This window comes from Mustela nigripes, chromosome 15 (assembly GCF_022355385.1).
Source record: "Mustela nigripes isolate SB6536 chromosome 15, MUSNIG.SB6536, whole genome shotgun sequence".
NCBI lineage: Eukaryota > Metazoa > Chordata > Mammalia > Carnivora > Mustelidae > Mustela > Mustela nigripes.
In genome coordinates this window covers 72,805,474-72,824,325 of record NC_081571.1, presented here as the reverse complement: position 1 = coordinate 72,824,325, position 18,852 = coordinate 72,805,474, and the positions used below count along the sequence as shown (strand labels likewise).

General features: G+C 47.0%; 1 protein-coding gene across 2 annotated transcripts in view; it reads left to right on the top strand.

Annotated features, from left to right (window-relative positions):
* The window catches only part of STK24 (serine/threonine kinase 24), a 112,646-nt gene that overhangs the window by 43,608 nt on the left and 50,186 nt on the right, over window positions 1-18,852 (top strand). The window contains exons 1-2 of one of the 2 annotated variants that reach the window (XM_059378046.1): window positions 2,039-2,255; window positions 3,735-3,965. In XM_059378046.1, coding sequence (XP_059234029.1) covers window positions 2,178-2,255; window positions 3,735-3,965 — 309 coding nt within the window. In that variant the 5' untranslated portion in view covers window positions 2,039-2,177. Of the gene's footprint in view, window positions 1-2,038; window positions 2,256-3,734; window positions 3,966-18,852 lie in introns of those variants that run through there. The other variant, XM_059378047.1, reaches the window with a different exon arrangement.

The window sequence follows — 18,852 nt, the reverse complement described above, 5'->3', positions numbered from 1 at the left end:
ATACGGATCTCCTGTTTTTTCCCTTCCCAGGTGGCACAGCATCGACCTTAGAATCTGTGCTCCGCCGGCCTCTGCCGGCGATGGTCCCGGGGGGGCCACCAGGTTGCAGCTCCGCAGATCTGGCTTCTCTTCATTCAGGGAACCGAGGCTTGAAAAGACACCCCCCAAAACAAGCAACCAAACCAGCATGGCGGGGTGGGAACACGGTGACTGCAGCAGCCGGGCCTGTTTCAAGAGTGGCGGGAGGGAAGGGCGTGTAGCAGCGGATGGTCCTAGCAGCTCTGAGGTCCGGCCCTGCCCTGGCAGCGGGCTCCTTTTGGGCGTCAGCCGTGGTGTCCGTTGGTGGTGGTCAATAACCAGCCCACTGAAACCTGGAGGTTTCCAAGAGCAAATTTGCTCCCTCTCTTGCAGTCGGTGGCTGCCCGGGAGGCTGGGCTGGCCTTGGCTGGGCGCTGTCACGCGGCTGCGTTGAGCTCGGTGAGCTGGTGGCGGGGCTGCGGCTGGGAGGTTGAGGGTCCCCTGAGCCGTGGAATCGCCGGGGCTGAGTGAGTCCCTCCCCTGCGCTCAGTCCCAGCCTCCTCAGCCCTTTTGGGGCCTAGGTTTAGAAGTCCCCACGCTCTTTTGGCCAGAGCCTGTGTCAAAGTCTGCCCAGATTTAGGGGGTGGGGACGCAGACTCTTGCTGGGAGGAGGGCCAGTGACTTTGCAAAGGCGGGTGTGGGCCTAGAGCCGGGCGGTTCGCTGGGGTTATCCTGGTACCAGGCTCCCTGCTCTCCTCTCCGGCATTGTGGGAGTGTGGATACATTTTTGTTGGCTTCATTTTCTATTCTCAAAAAGGAATGCCACGGTCTTTTCTTAGTCTGGGGCGGGGACAGTTAACAGAGGGTGTCAGGTTAGCTGACCTAAAACAGCCGTATCTTAGTGGCATGTAAGCCTGTCAAGGCTGTTGCGCTTCTGTCCCCGGGTCTCCCGGGCAGTGGTTCTCACAGTGGGCCCATGGATCTGCGTCACCTGGTTGCTCTCTGGTGCTTGGGGGCCGCACACCACATTTGCTGAACCAGAAGTTCCGGGGCTGGGGCCAGGCAGTTTGTGTTCCAACAAGCCTGCAGGTGATTCTGAGGCCACAGAGGTCGTTTCTGCAAGTTCAGGGGGCTCTTCCTACGGCTCCCTTAGCCTTGCAAGCTGGAGGGCCGCGTTCCTCGCTCCCCCTTCCTCTGGCTCTCAGTCCCCCTGAATTAGGATATTCTTTGTAGACTCTACCCTGCAGGGCGTGTGTCGGTGTGAGGCTGGGGCTTTCTCCCTGCTCAGGGGACATTTCTTGGCCATCAGTCATCGTGCCCAGGGACATGGGTCAGGAGTTAAAATATGGTCCCTGACTTCCCTCGGCTCCTAGTCTAGTGAAGGAGGTAGTGTGGGAGGGCTGGCCGGTTCAGGGAAGTGACAAATGCAGTTCGTGTAGCTGGAGCTCGAGGTGTCCATGTAGAATTATGGATCTAGCAAGTCCTCGATCCTGGGAGTTAAAATTCAGAAGGCAGGGCAGGAGCTCGCAGTTTTGAAAGTTACCCCATGTGTAATTTAAAGCCGTTTTTCCTAGGAGGTGGCTATTCGTCAGAATTAATTGGGGGTCTTCGAACAATATGGGTTATGTGCCCCTGCCCTGTGCATGGCTGAGAGCATTTTGGGATTGCCCACGTGTCCCAGGGGCTTCCGACCAGCCAGGCTGGGGGAACACAGTCTCAAATCGTGACACTGCGTGGCGGGGACGAGTAGAGGAAGGATGTTGTGCTCTGTGGGTAGTCTGTGTGGGGAGACTCTGCTGGGACCAGGGACCGGGAGGAGCCGAGTGCAGAACAGGGTTTAATGCCAGGGGCCTGGAAAGTTCCCAGAGGGAGGGCTTCGTGGAGGAGGACAGGATCAGGCACGGCAGCCTCTGGGCTGCAGCCGATGGACGGGGGCGGGCGGGGCAGGGCACCTGGCTGGACTCCGTGACCGGCGGGGAACTCTAAGGGAAGGAGAGGGCGAAGGAGGAAGGCGACCAGGGAAGCCCAGTGTGTGTGTGTTTTCAAATGGGAGAAACCCGAGCAGGCTGCCAAGGCTGATGGGTCTGTAGAGAGGGCTGAGCGGAAGAGCGAGCAGTGAAGCCGGCCCCCGATGAAGCCACAGCCCGGGGGACAGAAGGATGGACTCAAAAGCTCAGCGCTTGGGATTGGCCTTGAAGAAAAGGAGGGCCCCCTCCCCTCATCCTGGGGGGAAGGAGGTAAGGGAAGGGGTTTGGAAATGGGGATTTCTAGCTGCTGAAGATGGACGTGGTCTCTCTCTTGTTCCTTTTTCTTGCAACCCAGGATGTGTTCTTTTTCTCACTTACTTTGTTCATTTTTACTGATGGGGTTAGTGGGTTTTGCGAGTGTTTACCTTGTTCAAGTGCACAGTCTCAAAAATGGGGCTTCTTTGGCATCTGAGAGATAGCCCCTGACTTGGTGCGCCTGTGTTAGTGGGGTATGCTATCCCTGCGGGGTTCACACTGCGGCGCAGCAGCCCCTCCGCATGGGAACGGGCGGGCTGGGGTTCAGTAGTCCCTCCCTCGTGAGGTGCTGCTTGGGACTCTGCGGGTTTCACCTTGAAAGCAGGTTCGTGGTTAGTGCCGACTAGCTCACGGTGCTGCCGACATTGCTGTAATTCTCTGTTGAGGCCCCCACACCTCCTCCTCCTGTGCCTGCTTTCCCGCCTCTTTTTCAGCCCTTCTCCTTCCCCATCTTCCTTCCTTCTCCATGTTTCCATTTCTTACGAGGACTGGTAGACTTTGAGGGTGCGCCTGCCATCCTCTCACTGGTGGGCAGCATTTTTGAGAGCAGGTGTGGGAGGCGGTGTATCCAGGGCCCTGTCTTACTCTGGGGGGTTTCAGGTGGTGCCAGCAGTCTTTTGGGGCGGATGGTCCCTTGTGCTGAGATAGGCCGTACCCCTCAGTCTCCTTGCTGAATGTCAGTCTCCTCCCTTGTCACCTCCTGGGATGACAGGTTGCTGCCCACTGAGAACTCAGCTGCTCACACATCTCTCTGGTCAAGGAGTCCTTAGGGTGGGTGTTGGAGTCCCCTAGGAAATGGACACTGTGTGTGTGTGTGTGTGTTCACCTAATCGCACTAGAGATTAAGAGCTTTCAGAAGGGATTTCAAGGGCGTGATGCTTACAAGACAACAGGAAACAGGTTCTTAATGTTTTCTGGGTTCTGGTTAAAATATTGAGGCCAAGGTAGTAGCTGTAGGTGAAGATGCATAGGGCTGCCTTTGCTGGACTTCAGACCGGGCCTGTTAGGAAATCATTAAGTGCTGGTTAACCTACATCGTAGTGCATAACCAACCTGAACTTAGGAAATGAGGCAGAGAGGGGGAAAAAAGGGAGAAAAGTGGAATATTTGCTTCAATAGGGGTGTTTTTCAATAAATCCATATATCATATTGCATTCAAATAAGGGTTTGGGTTTTTAATTAAGCAAGTGCTGGAGCCTTTCCCAGTTTTTATAGTCTGGGTGGTTCTTATTTGCACACTCGCTGTGTTTTATAGAGAGGAGGCTTAGAAATCTCCGTGTTGTCCTGTGTGTGAAGAGCTGTGAGCACAACCAGCCTGACCCTTACATGAAGAAGACTGGAAGACTGTGTTCTTTATGTTTGTAAGGAAAAAGGAAAATCTGTCCCTATCTTGTGAGTTTCTGAAGGTTCTCTTCTTTTCGTTCTCTCCTACAGAACCTGAAAGCAGATCCAGAAGAGCTTTTTACGAAACTGGAGAAAATTGGAAAAGGCTCTTTTGGCGAGGTGTTCAAAGGCATTGACCTTCGGACTCAGAAAGTGGTTGCCATAAAAATCATTGATCTGGAAGAAGCTGAAGATGAGATAGAGGACATTCAACAAGAAATCACAGTGCTGAGTCAGTGTGACAGTCCCTACGTAACCAAATATTATGGATCCTACCTGAAGGTAAGGCTTGAAAATGAGAACGCAATTTTCCATGACCCGGTGTGTGACCGAGCTGGAGCTGTGTACGTGAAGGACGTCAGTGTGGCAGCTTTCAGAGGAAGGAGAAATGTTCTGACCTTTGCGATCAGAAGAACCTGGCCTTGATAGTTTTATCATCCTAAATGTCACCTGTAGAAATATATTTTGGTTTAAGTTTTTGTTGATGTTGCCTTTCAAAGAAGAAAGTTATTTCTGAGGGGGACTTGGTCATCAAAGACACCTTTATTCTGAAGGTATTATAATGGGCATCGATGACTTTCCCTGGTTTTAGCATGGTTTATCATAAAAACTCATGCTGCCCTAATATTAGCCTCTTGATTTTATCACTTATCTAGTGTAGTTTAATACTATTTTAGAAAAACTGCTGGAACTGATACTGTTGTTGAGTGAGCTAGTTTATCTCCACTTGACTTTGAAGAATTGTAGGTAAGTAAATAATTACTTAAAAGAGTTACAACAGTCCACTACGCATTGTCCTTGACTTCACCTGGTTCTGTGAGTCGGTAAGACGAGCATTGAGATCGGTGTTCTGGTCCCTCCTGGGACTGTGTTAGGTGTTGTCAGTCACTCCGGTTGCACCACTCAGAAAGCATAAGGCTGTCCCTTGGGTTACAAGTCCCTTGACTTAACGCCCGTTTTACTGACCTTAACAGTGTAGTATCTTCCAACGTGGAGTTTTGGCAATTAAGAATTGGTGAACAAAAATTCTAAAATAACTTGTGGAAACGAAAACCTCATAGGTAGGAAGAACTCCTTCCTGAGAGGTGGTCGGCGGTGAGCCCAGAGAATGTATGGCCGGGCTTCCTCCCGACCGGGTTTACGCTCTGAACTCTTCACGGTGCTGCCTGCCATGTCAGCCTCCTGACGGTGCAGGCTTTGACTTTGAGGAAATGGAATAATAAGGTATAAGCGGAAGGATGGACATTTTGAGAACCCATCGATTCACTTAAAATGAATATTTAAAGAAATAAAAATCAAGTGGTAATCCAATCTATTTTTTTTTTTTTGGCAATGTGACATAGGTTCAAATGGCAAAGGATGGCAGTCGGCCATGGGTCAAATGCAGCCTTGTGAAATGGAGAGAATAAGTTTTGGAGTCTGACGTCTTGGTCTTGAATCTTGCTTGTCTTGGCATGTGGTTTTGAGCAAGCTTATTTGTTTGTTTTTTGAAAAACTTCCCTGCTTCCTCATTTGTAAAATGGGAAATTATGGTATATACCTCATTGTTGGAAAGATTAAATGGTATCAAGTATGTAAAAATACCTGGCATGTGCTAGGTGCTTAACGAGTGTTAATTTCCTTCCTTAATTGAATTTATTCATACTCCTTCTCTGAAATTACCTAGCAATGAAGGACGTATTCACTGAGGTCAAAGCAAGGAGGAGGAAGTGTGCCAGTGATAACAGTGGATGTTGGGGTGGGGTGCATCCATTTTGGGTCGTGATAGGGCAGAAAAAGAAGCACCGTATGTTTTGATTCTCATGGTCTAAGCAAAAACACGTCTGACTACCAGACGGGAAAAGCAAAGGTCTTAGTGATGTTAAATATCTATTGAGAAAAAACAAACAGCCAAAGAAACTCAACTTGAACTCTGCTGTACCACTTAATATTCTTTGTGAAATGACTTCGACAATAGCTTTATTGTAAATTCAGAGTTGGTTTTATGTGGTGTGTTGATGTTGTATTTTAATATGTTCATGGTTCCTTCGGCAAAGGAAGGGTGGAAGATTCTGGCAAATTTGTGGTGATTTATGCCAGCTAATAGTCGACTATGGGAATAAAGGATCAGTGGTTCAAAAGTATCTTTTTCAGCCCAGTTCTCCAGCAAAATTTTAACTGCCTGCTGGAATAGATTGCTGTATTATGGCCAAACATGGTGTTGACTCTACATACTTAGAGATTCCATCTATAATGTCTCGTTCTTGCCAGAGTCACTGATTCTAGAACATATATTCCAAGTCAACCTAACCTTGATCTAGAGTCGTCCAGTAAATTTATTTGGTTAACATAATGTCAGCTGCTAGAATAACCTCCTCCCCCCCCAATTTATAACAGCTCACATTGGATACAAGCTCATTTCTTGCTCACTGGTAAGCCTGATTTATGGGTGGTTTTCCTCCAGACAGTGATTGAGGAACCCTGGTTCCTTGTTGTTCTTCCTTCCACCTTCCGTGCGTGACTGCTCGTGGGCCTTAAGTCACTGTGGGAGCCAAAATGGAGACTCCTGTGAGAAGTGTCCATATGCCCAGGCCTAGGTATGGAACACGTCATTTCTGCCCGTGTTCCCCTGGCCAGTCCGCAGTCATTCGACCACACCAGACTCCGGAGAGGCTGGGAAAGGGCATCTCATCATGAGCCTCATGGAGCCGGCTGTGGGCTTGGTGCTCAATGAACCGTCCCTTTCTGAAGCCTCTTACCCTGTAAAGGACGTAGAATAATTTCCAGAGTGATTTTCTCCACTAACTATCTTCAGGAGGATGAAAAGTTTTGATAACTTTGTCTAGAATGTCTTACATTTTACTAGGCAGATTGTCTTTTAGAGAATATAACTGCCTCAAGAATGCCAAAAATAATATCATCATTGTGGAAACTTGCCCTTGGTTTCTTAAACCACGTAAAAGTGGATTCTGTGTAATTGGATTAAGAACATAAGGAACTTTTCTAGTTAAGCAGTAATGGCTGTTATGAGTTGGGCAGGACAAGAATCCAGAACTGTGAGTCTATCCGCTGGTTCTTGTTTATCAATTCCATGAAGTTCCTTGCCCAGAGGAAGAGCCTCAGTGATGAGCCAGGGGCTTCGTATCATCTCTGCAGGCTGACGCAGTTGAAGCTTGTAAAGTCCTGTCAGGTAGGATACAAATTAAATCGATAGAAAAGACAGATGGTGGGTCAGTGGGTCTTTGGCATTAAGTTGAAAATTACTGTGCTTTCTGTGGTTTTGTTTCCCTTCTAAAATCTCCCGGTAGCATTCAGAGGGTAATATTCTTAGTTCTTTAAGGGCTGATGGCAGCGAGGGCCTTCCGTTTCACCTGGCGTTGAGTAAGGACTTTCATATACCACGACCGGGCAGAGAAGAAATGAGCAGAAACTGGGTTCTTCGTACTGGGCTAGCACTTAGAGGCTTCCTAACTGTGTCCGTTGGTTTCCATCATCTGGTCTAGAAAAAGAGATTAAGCACAATAGGTCCGGAGTGCTCTGATACACTGAATGTTATTGAAGATGAGGGGCGCGGAGTTGATTTCCTACTGTGTGGCTGGGATCCGATCAAGAACCGCAGTGGAGTAAGTGTTCCGCCTGAACAAGGTCAGTTGAAGGAGGAGACCAATTCAGGTTCTGGTGACAAATCTGAAGCCTGGGGGGGGCTTGAAGGTTACCAGGGTCCAGAGAAGAACCGCATTTGTTGTAGTTCAGGTGTTTCATGTTTGGGAAATGAAACCAGTGAGAATATTTAATTAACCAGAAGCCTCTGAGTCCTAACCATAAACTACTGGAATTTCCTGTTAGAAAAATACCACCTGCAAGGTCAGAATGAAACTGTGTGCATGTGCGTACCCCGCATGTGTGTGTGAGTGCGCGCGTGCACGTGGCGATGCTCCGGGCGATGTGAGGGAGGGGAGAGAGAAGTCGGTGGTTTTTAGTCGGGCAGGAAAGACACAGAAGATCGTAACCACATGATGTTCCTTAGGATTCTAAGCCTGTTTCCTTCTTGAGCAGTGTTCACAAGTGCTGCTCACCCTCGTTAGCTCTACCCGGCTCTTCCGGGGTTTTTTTGTCGTTGTCAATTTGCGGAGGTAGATGCGTTATTAGAATCTCCACTCTGAGGGTCACAGTAAGGGCCAGGAGTTTAGTCTAGGGTCTTAGCACAGGTGCTGACACCCCCCCCCCCCGCCGCCCCCCCACCCCGCGTGCTTTAGGCTGCTGATTTTCTAAGGAGAAAACGCAGAAGCAGAAACTTCCCCTACGGGGTTACTGATGAACATTGAGAACAGGTAGATAAAGTGCCTGGCATGTGGGAGATCTTTCGCAAATGATCATTTTTTTTTAAAGTAAGAGAGAAGTTACCTGTGACAAATGATTCAAATTCATGAGGTTTTTATTTTTTAAAAGATTTATTTTGGGGAGGGGGCCAGAGGGAGAGAGAATCTCAGCAGACTCCCTGCTGAGCGCAGAGGAGGGGAAGGTCTTGATTTCAGGACCCTGAGATCCGTACAAGAGTCAGAGGCTTCACAGACTGCATCACTCAGGTGCCCCCCAAATTCATGAATCTTAAAAACAGATCATTAGCATTTTAAAAACGAGGTTGATCATTTTCCTTTTAAAGTAAATGACTTAGTACTTTCACATATGAAGCCAGCTTAACCAAAGCAAATCAAATGCAAGGCAAAAAATCCAGAAAACAAAAAAAGCTGTATTTCTCTTAGCTGTTTTTGTCATAGTATTGATACTAAGGAAACATGTCCATGGAGTGAGTAGGTGTCTAGTAGTGAATTCAGATCCCCAACCTAAAACTAAGGTTTTCTTCAGTTCCTGAAAAAATTTAGGGTACTTTTACTCATCAGATTCACTAGAAAACTAACATGGAAAAGTCCCCTGATGAGTTTTAGAAAACACAGCGCTCTATGTAAAGACAGATTAGGCTGGTAAAAGGGTTGGCTACGTTGTGTACATTACAAGTACACTTCACAATGATTTATTTTTTAAAGATTTTATTAATTTATCTGAAGGACAGAGATCACAAGTAGGCAGAGAGGCAGGCAGAGAGAGAGGGGGAAGCAGGCTCCCTGCTGAGCAGAGAGCCCGATGCGGGTTCCATCCCAGGACCCTGAGATCATGACCTGAGCCAAAGGCTGAGGCTTTAACCCACTGAGCCACCCAGGCACCCTTTGGTTCTTTTCTTCTTCGTTCTCCAAAGGGAAAATAGTTCGTGATGAAATAGAAAAAACAATCATTTTGCCCTTAGGAAAAGAAGTAAAAGAAAACATGTATAAATGGCTGGCATCTTTGTGAACGAGGCTGCTGGGTTGGTTACCGTCCACCCACTATGCTCATGCTTCTTGTCCCAGCGTGACTAATAGCCTCTCCTTTGACTCTCAGAAGCATCCATGTTTGGACAATGTACTCAGCCTATTCTGCTTTATCTCAAGAAAAAAAAAAAAAAAAACAACAAAAAAAAACTAAACCCAAACTACAGTCTCTTGCTTCCCTATATTGTATTATAATTTCACGATCTTTTTATCTCAGAGATGAAATAAGAGTGTTGCAACATGATAGTAAACATATCTGTTGGGACATGTCTGAATTTATCTTCGCTCACACTTTTTCCCCAACTGCTTGCCCCACAGTAGATCCTGCTGTTGTATTGACCTAGTTTCAGACATAGTTAGCAATACTTTTGGGAGGCATTTCAGCTCACATATATGCCTAGTATGCGTGTAAACACTCTGCCTCAGGCATTCTTACATAAAGCACACAGGTTCCTCCTCGCTCATGCTTTCCCTGCCCCTGAAAGCAGAGTGTCCCAGCATATTCTCACTGAGACAGAGAAGATGCCATACCGTGGTATCTAGGATTCTGTGGGTATAGTCCACGAGCAACGATTTGCAGCTTAACTGAACTTGAGTCAACAAGGCAGAGAGTTAAGGGGCCAGAGGGGAAAGTCAGAACTCGCCTGCTGTTAGGAGTCCCTGTGCCGAATGGGACTTTCTGTGGTTGTAACAGAGAAAGGCATGTGAAATTGGGGCCCAGCCCAGGCACCTAAATGGAGTAGATGTGGTCCCTCTGTACCTCCTGCCGACATCCCCAGGCCGCACCCTGCGACGCTGACGGTACCCGTGGCCATGTCCGGAGACATTTTCAGTTGTCAGCACCGGGGATGGTGCTACTGGCGTGTGGTAGTGGGCGGAGACCGGGGTTGCTCCTACAGACCCTGCAGAGCCCAGGACAGCCCCTACAACAGAGAGCCACTCAGCCCAAGTGTCCGTCGTGCCACCGCGGAGACAGCACGGCCCATGGAGTGAGCCGTGATCTTTTGTCCCAGAATGTAGGAGGAATGGAATTTCTGGGGCTTCGGTTGGGACTCTGGGAAATATCCCCAGGGGTATTTTGGACACTCTCAGAGACCATGATGATGTCCATGTGATTCTGTGGCCAGACCACAAGCGAGCTTCGGAAGCCGCGTGAGCAGGGTGCGTCCACATCTGGGACCGTGACCTCATGCTCTGTATGCTGGGCTAACCTCTGAAATGTCACACGGTATTTTGGGGACAGTGGTATCCAAAAGATGCTTTCCTCCGTGACTTTTACTCTGATGTAAGATAGGACAAAGGCTGTAGGATTTTTCAGAACGTTATGGGGCAGTAAGTGTGTCATTTACCTGAATATTGTCTAGGACCCTCTCTTGGTTAGTGTCCATGACAAACTCTGCCCTTTTCAACAAAGCCCTGGAGAGTGCTGCTGGTCCGGCCGCCCAGGGATGCTGGTCTCGGGAAGGAGAGGGAGCCTTCCCTCACTGCTGAGTGTCTGAGTGGGAAGCGGGATTCTCCCGTGAGCATTTGTGGGCTTACTACAAAGTTCATACCCCGGAGACATTATTTAATACCCAGACGAGTGCTGCGTAACCTCCTCCGATTGATTTATTGTCTGTGTTCTTGATGACAGCCAAGGTCAAAAGTTAATGATGCAGCAAGTGAGATGCTGATGCCTTGTTTTTTTTCCCCCGTTTTTGGTATGTTTTTTACTTTTTAGTTCTTTTTGGTCACTTGTTCATAACAGTGGCGTGTCATTCTTAGTCTTAAGCAGAGATCGTCCCACTGTAGCCTCTCCGAGTTTTGGGCTAACTGCCTAATTAATAAAATGACCTGTTTTATAATGTTAAATAAAGAATTGGTCATGCCCCCCCGCCCCCGTATTTCTTTCCACTTTTTCCATTAATGGACATCAGATAAGGAGAGTGCAGGTTTTCCGCCCCTGTTTTTCGGTGTGGCACCATCAGTATTGATCTGTGTAAGACCCTGGTCTGTTTTCATCCATTTGATTGTATTTCCTTCTTCCCCCTACCTTTTTCTTCTGTATCATAGGTTTTGATATGTCTTAGGATAGTGTGTCCTCAGTAGATACAGTGTTTTGTGTGTTGTGCATGAGTTTATTTTTCCCTACCACATGGTTGTTTTTCAAAATTTGCACGCGGTAAAATTAAGCGTTTTGGGGTGTACAGTTCTTACAGTTCTAGTTCTTTGTGTCTTAACACACGTATGGATTCTTACAAGCACCGCCATACATAGGACGCAGAACAATCCCAGCATCACGAATAATTCCCAACTCGTTGCCCATCTGATCCCCTGGCATCCGTTCATGTGTTTTATTGTCCCTGGGGATGTGCAGGTTCCAGAGTGTCCTATAAAGGGAATCGCACATCCTGGTCCTTCTCTCAGCTAGCGTTGTGTATTTGGGATTCATCCACGTTTGTGTGTGTCCGTTCTTTGTGCCTTTTCATTGTTGGGTCATGCACATTGTCATGATGTACCAGACTGACCCATCGAAGGGCACTGGGGTAGTTTCCGGGTGTCGGCCATCGTGTGTAATGTTGCTGTAAACACTCCCCCACAGGTGCACGTAAGCTTTCGTTTCTCTAGGATAGATACTGGAAGTGGGATTGCTGAGTCATGTGGTTAAGCTTATGCTGGAGTTCCCACAGTGCCTGTGTCATTTTGCATTGGCTTTGTCAGCATTTTTTATGGTAGCCATCTCTGTAGGTGTGTCATGGTATTTCGTTGCAGTTTTCATACGCATTTCTCCAGCGACTTAGGATGTTTGACTGTCTTTTCATATGGCTCTTATTTCCATCAGCCCTCTGGAGTAGGGTACTTTTGCTTTACTACCTGACACTCCTTTTTGGTTTCTCTGTTTTTTTGTTTTTCTTTTTAAAAAACAGCTTTAAGGGGGCACCTGGGTGGCTCAGTGGGTTAAAGCCTCTGCCTTCAGCTCAGGTCATGATCCCGGGGTCCTGGGATCGGGCCCCACATCAGACTCTCTGCTCGCCAGGGAGCCTGCTTCTTCCTCTCTCTCTCTGCCTGCCTCTCTCCTACTTGTGATCTCTGTCTGTCAAGTAAATAAATAAAAATTAAAAAAAAAAAACCAGCTTTAAGGAGGTAGAATTTACATGCCCCATAGTTCATCCATTTAGATGAAGTCTTCAGTGGTTTCTGGTGTATTCCCAGAGTTGTGCAGCCATCACCATAGTGAACGTTAGAACATTATCATCACCCCAGAAAGAAACGAGTGTCCATGACCAGTCACTCCACATTTCCTCCCAGGTTCCCCATCCGTAGGCCCCCAAGGACCTACTTTCCAACTCTATAGATTTGCCTATTCTGGAAACTTCATATAAATGGAATCCTAGGATATGTGGCCTTTTGTAACTGGCTTCTTTGACTTAGCATAATCTTTTTCAAAGTTCACCCATGTTCTAGCATGTGCTGATACTTTATTCCTTTTCATGGCTGAATTGTAGCCCATCATATGTATGATTTTTTTAGTATTTCCGTTTTTAGTATTTGGTATGTATATTTAAGTTTTTAGTATTTGGTATGTATATTTAAGTTATTGATTTTTAAAAAATAATTGAATCTTCTTTTAAGATTTATTTCATTATTTGATAGAGAGTGAGAGGAGAGTGTGCACACACAGGGGAGGGAGAAGCGGGCTCCCCACCGAGCAGAGAGGCTGATGCGGGGCTCGATTCCGGGATGACCTGAGCCAAAGGCAGACGCCCAGAGGTTATTGATTTTTTTAAGTCCATATTTGATATCACAAGTAGCTTCTCTGACTCTGTTGTACTGTTAACTGAGAGGTATCCTTTGTTGAAAGAAATCTTTAATTCTAGTGTAGATCAGTCTGTCAGTTTTTCACCTTCTGGTTTGTGCCTTTGGGATCCTGTTCGAGAAATCCATTAGTTCCTCAAGTTTATAGTTTTTATGGTTTTTTTCTTCAGTTAGCCTTGGAGTTTTGCTTTTTATTAGATCTTTATCTGGTATATAGTGGGAAGTAGGGATTTTATTTTTCTCCATACAGTGGGATAGGTTTTCCATTACGAGTCTGTAAATGGTCTGTCCTTGCCCTGCTCAGGTATGATGCTGTAGCACACCAAAGTCTTACATATTTCTAGGCCTGTGTCTGGATTTTCTGTTCACTTGTGAAGCCAGTATCATACATGTTTTATGTGTGTGATTATTAGCTTGTCTTTAAGTCTCAATATCTGGTGGGGATAACCCTCTTCATCTTTCCCGCGTACAAACAAAAGCTTTGCATGAGGTCTTTGAGTATCTTTATTCTATCGTATAAGGTTAAGAATGAATTTGTACATTTTCTGTTTAAAATCCTACTGAAATTTAAAGATTTATTTTTGAGGAAAGTTGTCTTTTTGTGAACCTTAATAAAGTTAAATACTGTCCCATAAAAGATCTTGTGGATTTGTAGGTCAGTTCCTAGACACATATCTTACCTTGCTGTTTTGCGTGATATATTTTCGGGTCGTTTAGTTAAGGGCACTGTGATAATTTTTTTCGTATTGTTTTTGGTAATCTTGCTGAATTCTTCACGCGTATGTTCGGATCCGTAAATACCAGCCGTTTTCTTCCTTCCCTAACACCTTCCGCCAGCATCTTCCATTTTCGGTTTTGGCTGTGACCTCTAGGACTGTGACTGTGTTGGTTACGTAGTGATAGGAAGGGTATACCTGTGTCGTTCCTGATCTTAAAGAAAATGCATCTTAAATTTTTCTTTAATAGGTATGGGATTTGATACAGAGTTCGGCGGTGCAGACTATTTTTTCTAAATAAGGAAGTCTGCCTCTAGTCCTAGTTAGAAGGCTCTTTAAAAAACGAAGTAACAGGGCGCCTGGGTGGCTCAGTGGGTTAAAACCTCTGCCTTCGGCTCAGGTCATGATCTCAGGGTCCTGGGTTCGAGCCCCACATCAGGGTCTCTGCTCAGCGGGGAGCCTGCTTCCTCCTCTCTCTCTGCCTGCCTCTCTGCCTACTTGTGATCTTGGTCTGTCAAATAAATAAATAAAATCGGGGAAGGGGAGGTAACAAATCATAATACTCTTTTTTTCCCTGTAGTTTTAAAGACGGTTATGTCTTTTCAGTTACGACTTTTTCAGTCTCCGTGTACGTAGGTTGGCTAGATCTGAGGTGTGCCCCTTCCAACTTCTGAGAAAGGAAACGGGTGTCACAGGCTGAGGACGGTCCTCTCTAGCTGATGTTGGTAAGAAGACCCCGGAGCTGGTTTCATTAGCTGAGAACTAGGGTCCTCTTCTGGGGCCTGCAGTTTTTTGCATACCACTCAGATGGAACAGAGAGAAGTAGAACCTGACCTTGCCTTGGACTGTAGGCCGCTGCAGGGGCCCCATCACCAAGATTCCCACCATCGCATTTCCTTCCTGGTCACGGGTCAGGAACGATGCTGAGACAGAATTTTAGCAGCTGTTCAATTGCTTGCTGAGTGATTTACTCACATCTGTGCGGGCAGTTACTGTGCGTCTTGGCTCCCAAACCTTGTGTGGGTTCCTGGGGTGGAGGTATAACCCGGCTCAAAGCAGCTGGACCGAAATCACTGCACACTGGCTTGTGCTGAATTTGACAAGAGGTTTCCAGGAGGCAGAAAGTTTTTGTATTTGAAACTGGCCTGGAGGGATTACTTGTGGGGCAGTACCTTGATAGAGTACCTTGATAGAGTTGTCTCTTTGGGAATTGTTCAGATGGTATCTGGAAGGTCTAGGGGTCACCATTTCTACGTGTGCACCTTGGGATTTGTTTCTCCCTTTGCTGGGGACTATCCAAGACACACTTGGGAGTATTTTCGGTGGCGGTAAGAGGAGAGGAAGGATGGGTTGAGGTGGTTCAGACTGCCTTGGTGGTTCTTGTATTTTTGAATTTACTATAATACTAAATATTTTCCATCCACTGGTTTTAGATTGCACTTTGGTACTTTGCCTCTACATTTCGGGATAGGTAGGTTTGTGAGAACGTGGAACAGAGACGCTTGGGGATTGGGGGAAGGGTCTTTGAATTTGGTTTGGGGAAATATCCTACAGAGGCTCTAGAAGAGACCTAGTTAGAAGGGAAAGATCGCCTTTCCCTGCCGCTTTCTGTTCTGCTCTAGCCCCCCTGACCCCAAGCCCTGGAGATCTGGAGGTCTGCCTCTGAAGCGCTAATTCTGGCTCTGAATCTTGGGCCTTTGTCCTCGTCTGCAAAATAAAGTTCCTTTCAGTCTCTGTTTTGGCTTAGCTTGCCATTCAGTAAGTTTTTTTTTCCCTCTTATTTGTTTGTTTTAATTAGAGCGTGAGCACACACAGGTGCACTGGAGGTGGGGTGGGGGCTGGGGGGTGGGGAGGAAGTACCAAGCTAGCCCCTCTTGGGTCTAACTCGGAGCTTGATCTCATGACCCTGAGATGACGACCTGAGCTGAAATCAGAAGTCTGACGCTTAACCGACTGTGCCACCCAGGTGCCCCCAATAAGCAATTCTTAAGCACAGTCAGAGAAATTAGAATCCTAGATTGTCAGAGCAGGAAGGGACTTGGCAGGCTCCTGGCACACTCTTTATTCTCTGGATTAGAAAACCAAAGCACAGATGAGCTGAGTGATTTCCTTTTCTCCTGGTATCAGAGTCGGGCTGGGTTCAGGGCTGCGGGGCTCCTCGCCCCTTGTCCCCTTTTGGCTTCCCTGCACCTGACTGTTGTCCTGTCACATACTTTTCCCTTTTCCGTGTTGGATTCCCTCCGCTGGTGGCTTGTTCCTCCTTCCATGAAGAGGATTTCAAGGTCTCATCCGTGGCTTAGCCCATTTTGCCTGAGCTGAGCTGTTCAGTCCTGAGGACGGGGGTCCTAACCGTTGCTTAACGAAGCACCTGCCCTTTCCTCCCTCCCGCGGATGATGGAGCTCCGCAGGCAGCCCCTGGCGAGCGTCAGCTCCTGAGGCCTGGCTGCACCTGCAGATGATCTCCTTTCTTGGTTCCCCACTGTGGCCTAGACCGTGGGAGTGCTAAAAGTTCCCCGGGTGACTGTAATGTGAGGTCACGGTGAAAGTCATTAATCGGTAGGATCACCTTGAGGAGAAGGAGCGTCCGCAGAGAGCAGCACACAGAAGGTAATTACCACTAAGGAAGCTTGAACAGTGTTGGAGAAAATACCAGCTCAGAAGGTTCAGCAAGAAGGGTGTGTGTTTCCTCACAGAGCAAAAATTCCAGAAGAAGGGCACCTCCTGCTGATGGTCCCCAGGGTCCTCAAGGATCCAGGTTCCTTCTTCCTTTTCATACCGAAGTCCTCAGGGTCTTAGCTTGGCCTGTGGGCAGATAAAGGGCCATTCTTTTTTTAGGAAGTGTTCTTCAGGTATAGGAAACCTTTCTCAGAAAGCCTCCCTAGGCCCCCTCCTTACATAGTCACTCATCAGACCTGGGTGACAGCCTGATGCCTCACTGAGCCCCTGGCTGGAGAGATGGGGCCACCTCATCGGGCCCCACCAAATAGGACTTAACCTCTTTTTCTCTCCCCCACCCCCGGAGTTTACCTGTTAGTAGTAGTAATCTCTGCAGCCACTGTGGGGCTGGAACTCATGACCCCGAGATCAAGAATTGCATGCTTCTTGCACTGAGCCTGCCAGTTACCTCTAGGATTTACTTCTTGAGCTGGAGAAGAGTGGGTTTCCCCCAGAGTCTTGAAGTCAAGGGAGGGAGAAGGGGGAAGTGTTGGTTGAGTAAGTCAACCAACAGAGCCTCTGAAAAGGAATTCTGTTAGGTCCTGCCCTAGACATGCCCACTGGGAAGCTCTCTGCCACCCCTGCCATGGGGAGTCTGGCATTTGCTTACCTGGGAGCGTTCCATTTTGCTGGTGGCCATTGAGATTCTACTGGAAACTTGATCAAATTAGCCAGACCCTGGACTTGCAGGCGCCTGGCCCTAGGTCATCTTTTCACACCTGCCTTGAATCTGAGTCCAAGTTAGTATCGTCAGATGGCCTAGTGCTGAATTTCTACCTTATTTCTTGGCTGGTTTAACAAGAGAGATTCTTGCCTAGCAGGTGTTGACCTTAAAAGTAAAATAATCAGTTATTTTACCAGCAAAATGAATTTATTTCGGGATAGCAGAGGAATTGCAACTTGGGTCTGTCAAGCTGAAGCAAAAGGCATAGTCAAGTCCAGAAGATATGGGAGAGGAAGACTCTTTTATAGGGGAAAGGGGGCGCTGGGCAGGGCTGTTAAAAACAAAGTCCATTGGACTGAAGGGGAGGATTGGATGTGTAGCGGCTTCTCATTGGCTGAGTTGTGGCGGTCTCTCATTGGCTGGGGTGTTGCCGGGGGAGGAGAAAGTCCCTCTTGCTGGAGTGGTAGGGTATAGGCTTCTTTCTTTTGGGGCTCTAAGGCGTTGCGTACAGTAGTAGGGTGTATGGGGCTCCCCCCTTCTGGCCTCTCAGCTCCATTTTAAATGAGGTTTCCTTTATTCAGTTATTTACTCTTCGGTGCATAGATGATTGTCAACCTCTATAGCTCACATGTGTTGAATGAATGAATGAATTTGAATTTGTTTCAGTAGCTATGGCCCGCTTTGACATAGATCCAGAAGCCTAGCCAACACCTAAAAAAATCTTTCCTATGGGACTCATAATTGGACTCCCTTGGGATAATGGGGACCTGCTTTGGCTGCCAGAGCTGGCTGTCACAGGAGCCCTGCAGGGCGGCCCTGTCCCTCCTATTCCTTCCATTTTGGTTTTGTGGTCCTGTAGCTCTCATTGTTAGCACCACCTTCCTTGTTCCTCACCTGTGGATGATTCTGTGGTTGCCCATAAAACAGTCTGGCAGAGTTTACATTCCTTTTCCAAACAGCCGTTCGAGTAACTTAAAGTAGCCTGCCCTTATCCGTGGGGGATTAGTTCCAAGACTGCCAGTGGTTGCCTCAAACTGCAGATTGTACCAAGCCCTATATACTATGTTTTCTCTTAAATGTACATATGTGATACAGCTGAATTTATAAAATAAGCACAGTAACAGATTAACAGCAATGACTATAATAATAATAGAACAGTTATAGTAATAGCATTAATGTGAATGTGGTCTCTCAAAATATCTTACTATACTTACCCTTCTTATGATGCTGTGAGTTGATAAAATGCCTATGTGATGAGATGAAGTGAGGTGCAAGACACAGGCATTGACCTTTTGGGCCTTTCACTGGGAGGAGGATCATTTGCTTCCGGATTGTGGTTTAGTGCTGATCACTGAAACTGCCAAGAGCAAAGCCATGGATAAGGGGGGATTTGCTGTAGTAGCAAACTTGCTTTCTACAGAGCCGAGTTCTTCCTGATAACTTGCCTTTGTTTTCTTTTCCCCGGTACATCCTAGAGCAGGTCCTTTGTGGCTGTTGCTCTTTTGTGTGACAGACTCTTTGGGCTCTGACGGATTGACTGATGTGAAGTTAGTTCCTGGTCCTTTGGGGTAGGGAAGTGGCTTAGATGCTTGCCTTTTGAGAACCTGCCAGACCTAAAGGTTTAATTGGTATGTTTAAGAGCCCTTTTGTCCGTTTTCTGATGATTGATCTTTAGGGAAGTAAATTAATTTGTAGGTGACTTTCCTCCTTCCTCTTTACCTGGATATCTATAACCTATATTTGGAGAAAAAACACATATTTGAATCCTGTTTTTAAAACATGAAGATGTTCTCCCTCACGAAACTCTGCGTGAGTAGGTTTTCTTCATTCTTCCTTTTTTGTATGCTTTTGCACAGATAACTGTATGCAAGTTATTCTGTATACAGAGTATTCTGACTTCTGTTTATTTGCATTAATTACGGAGGTAAGGATCA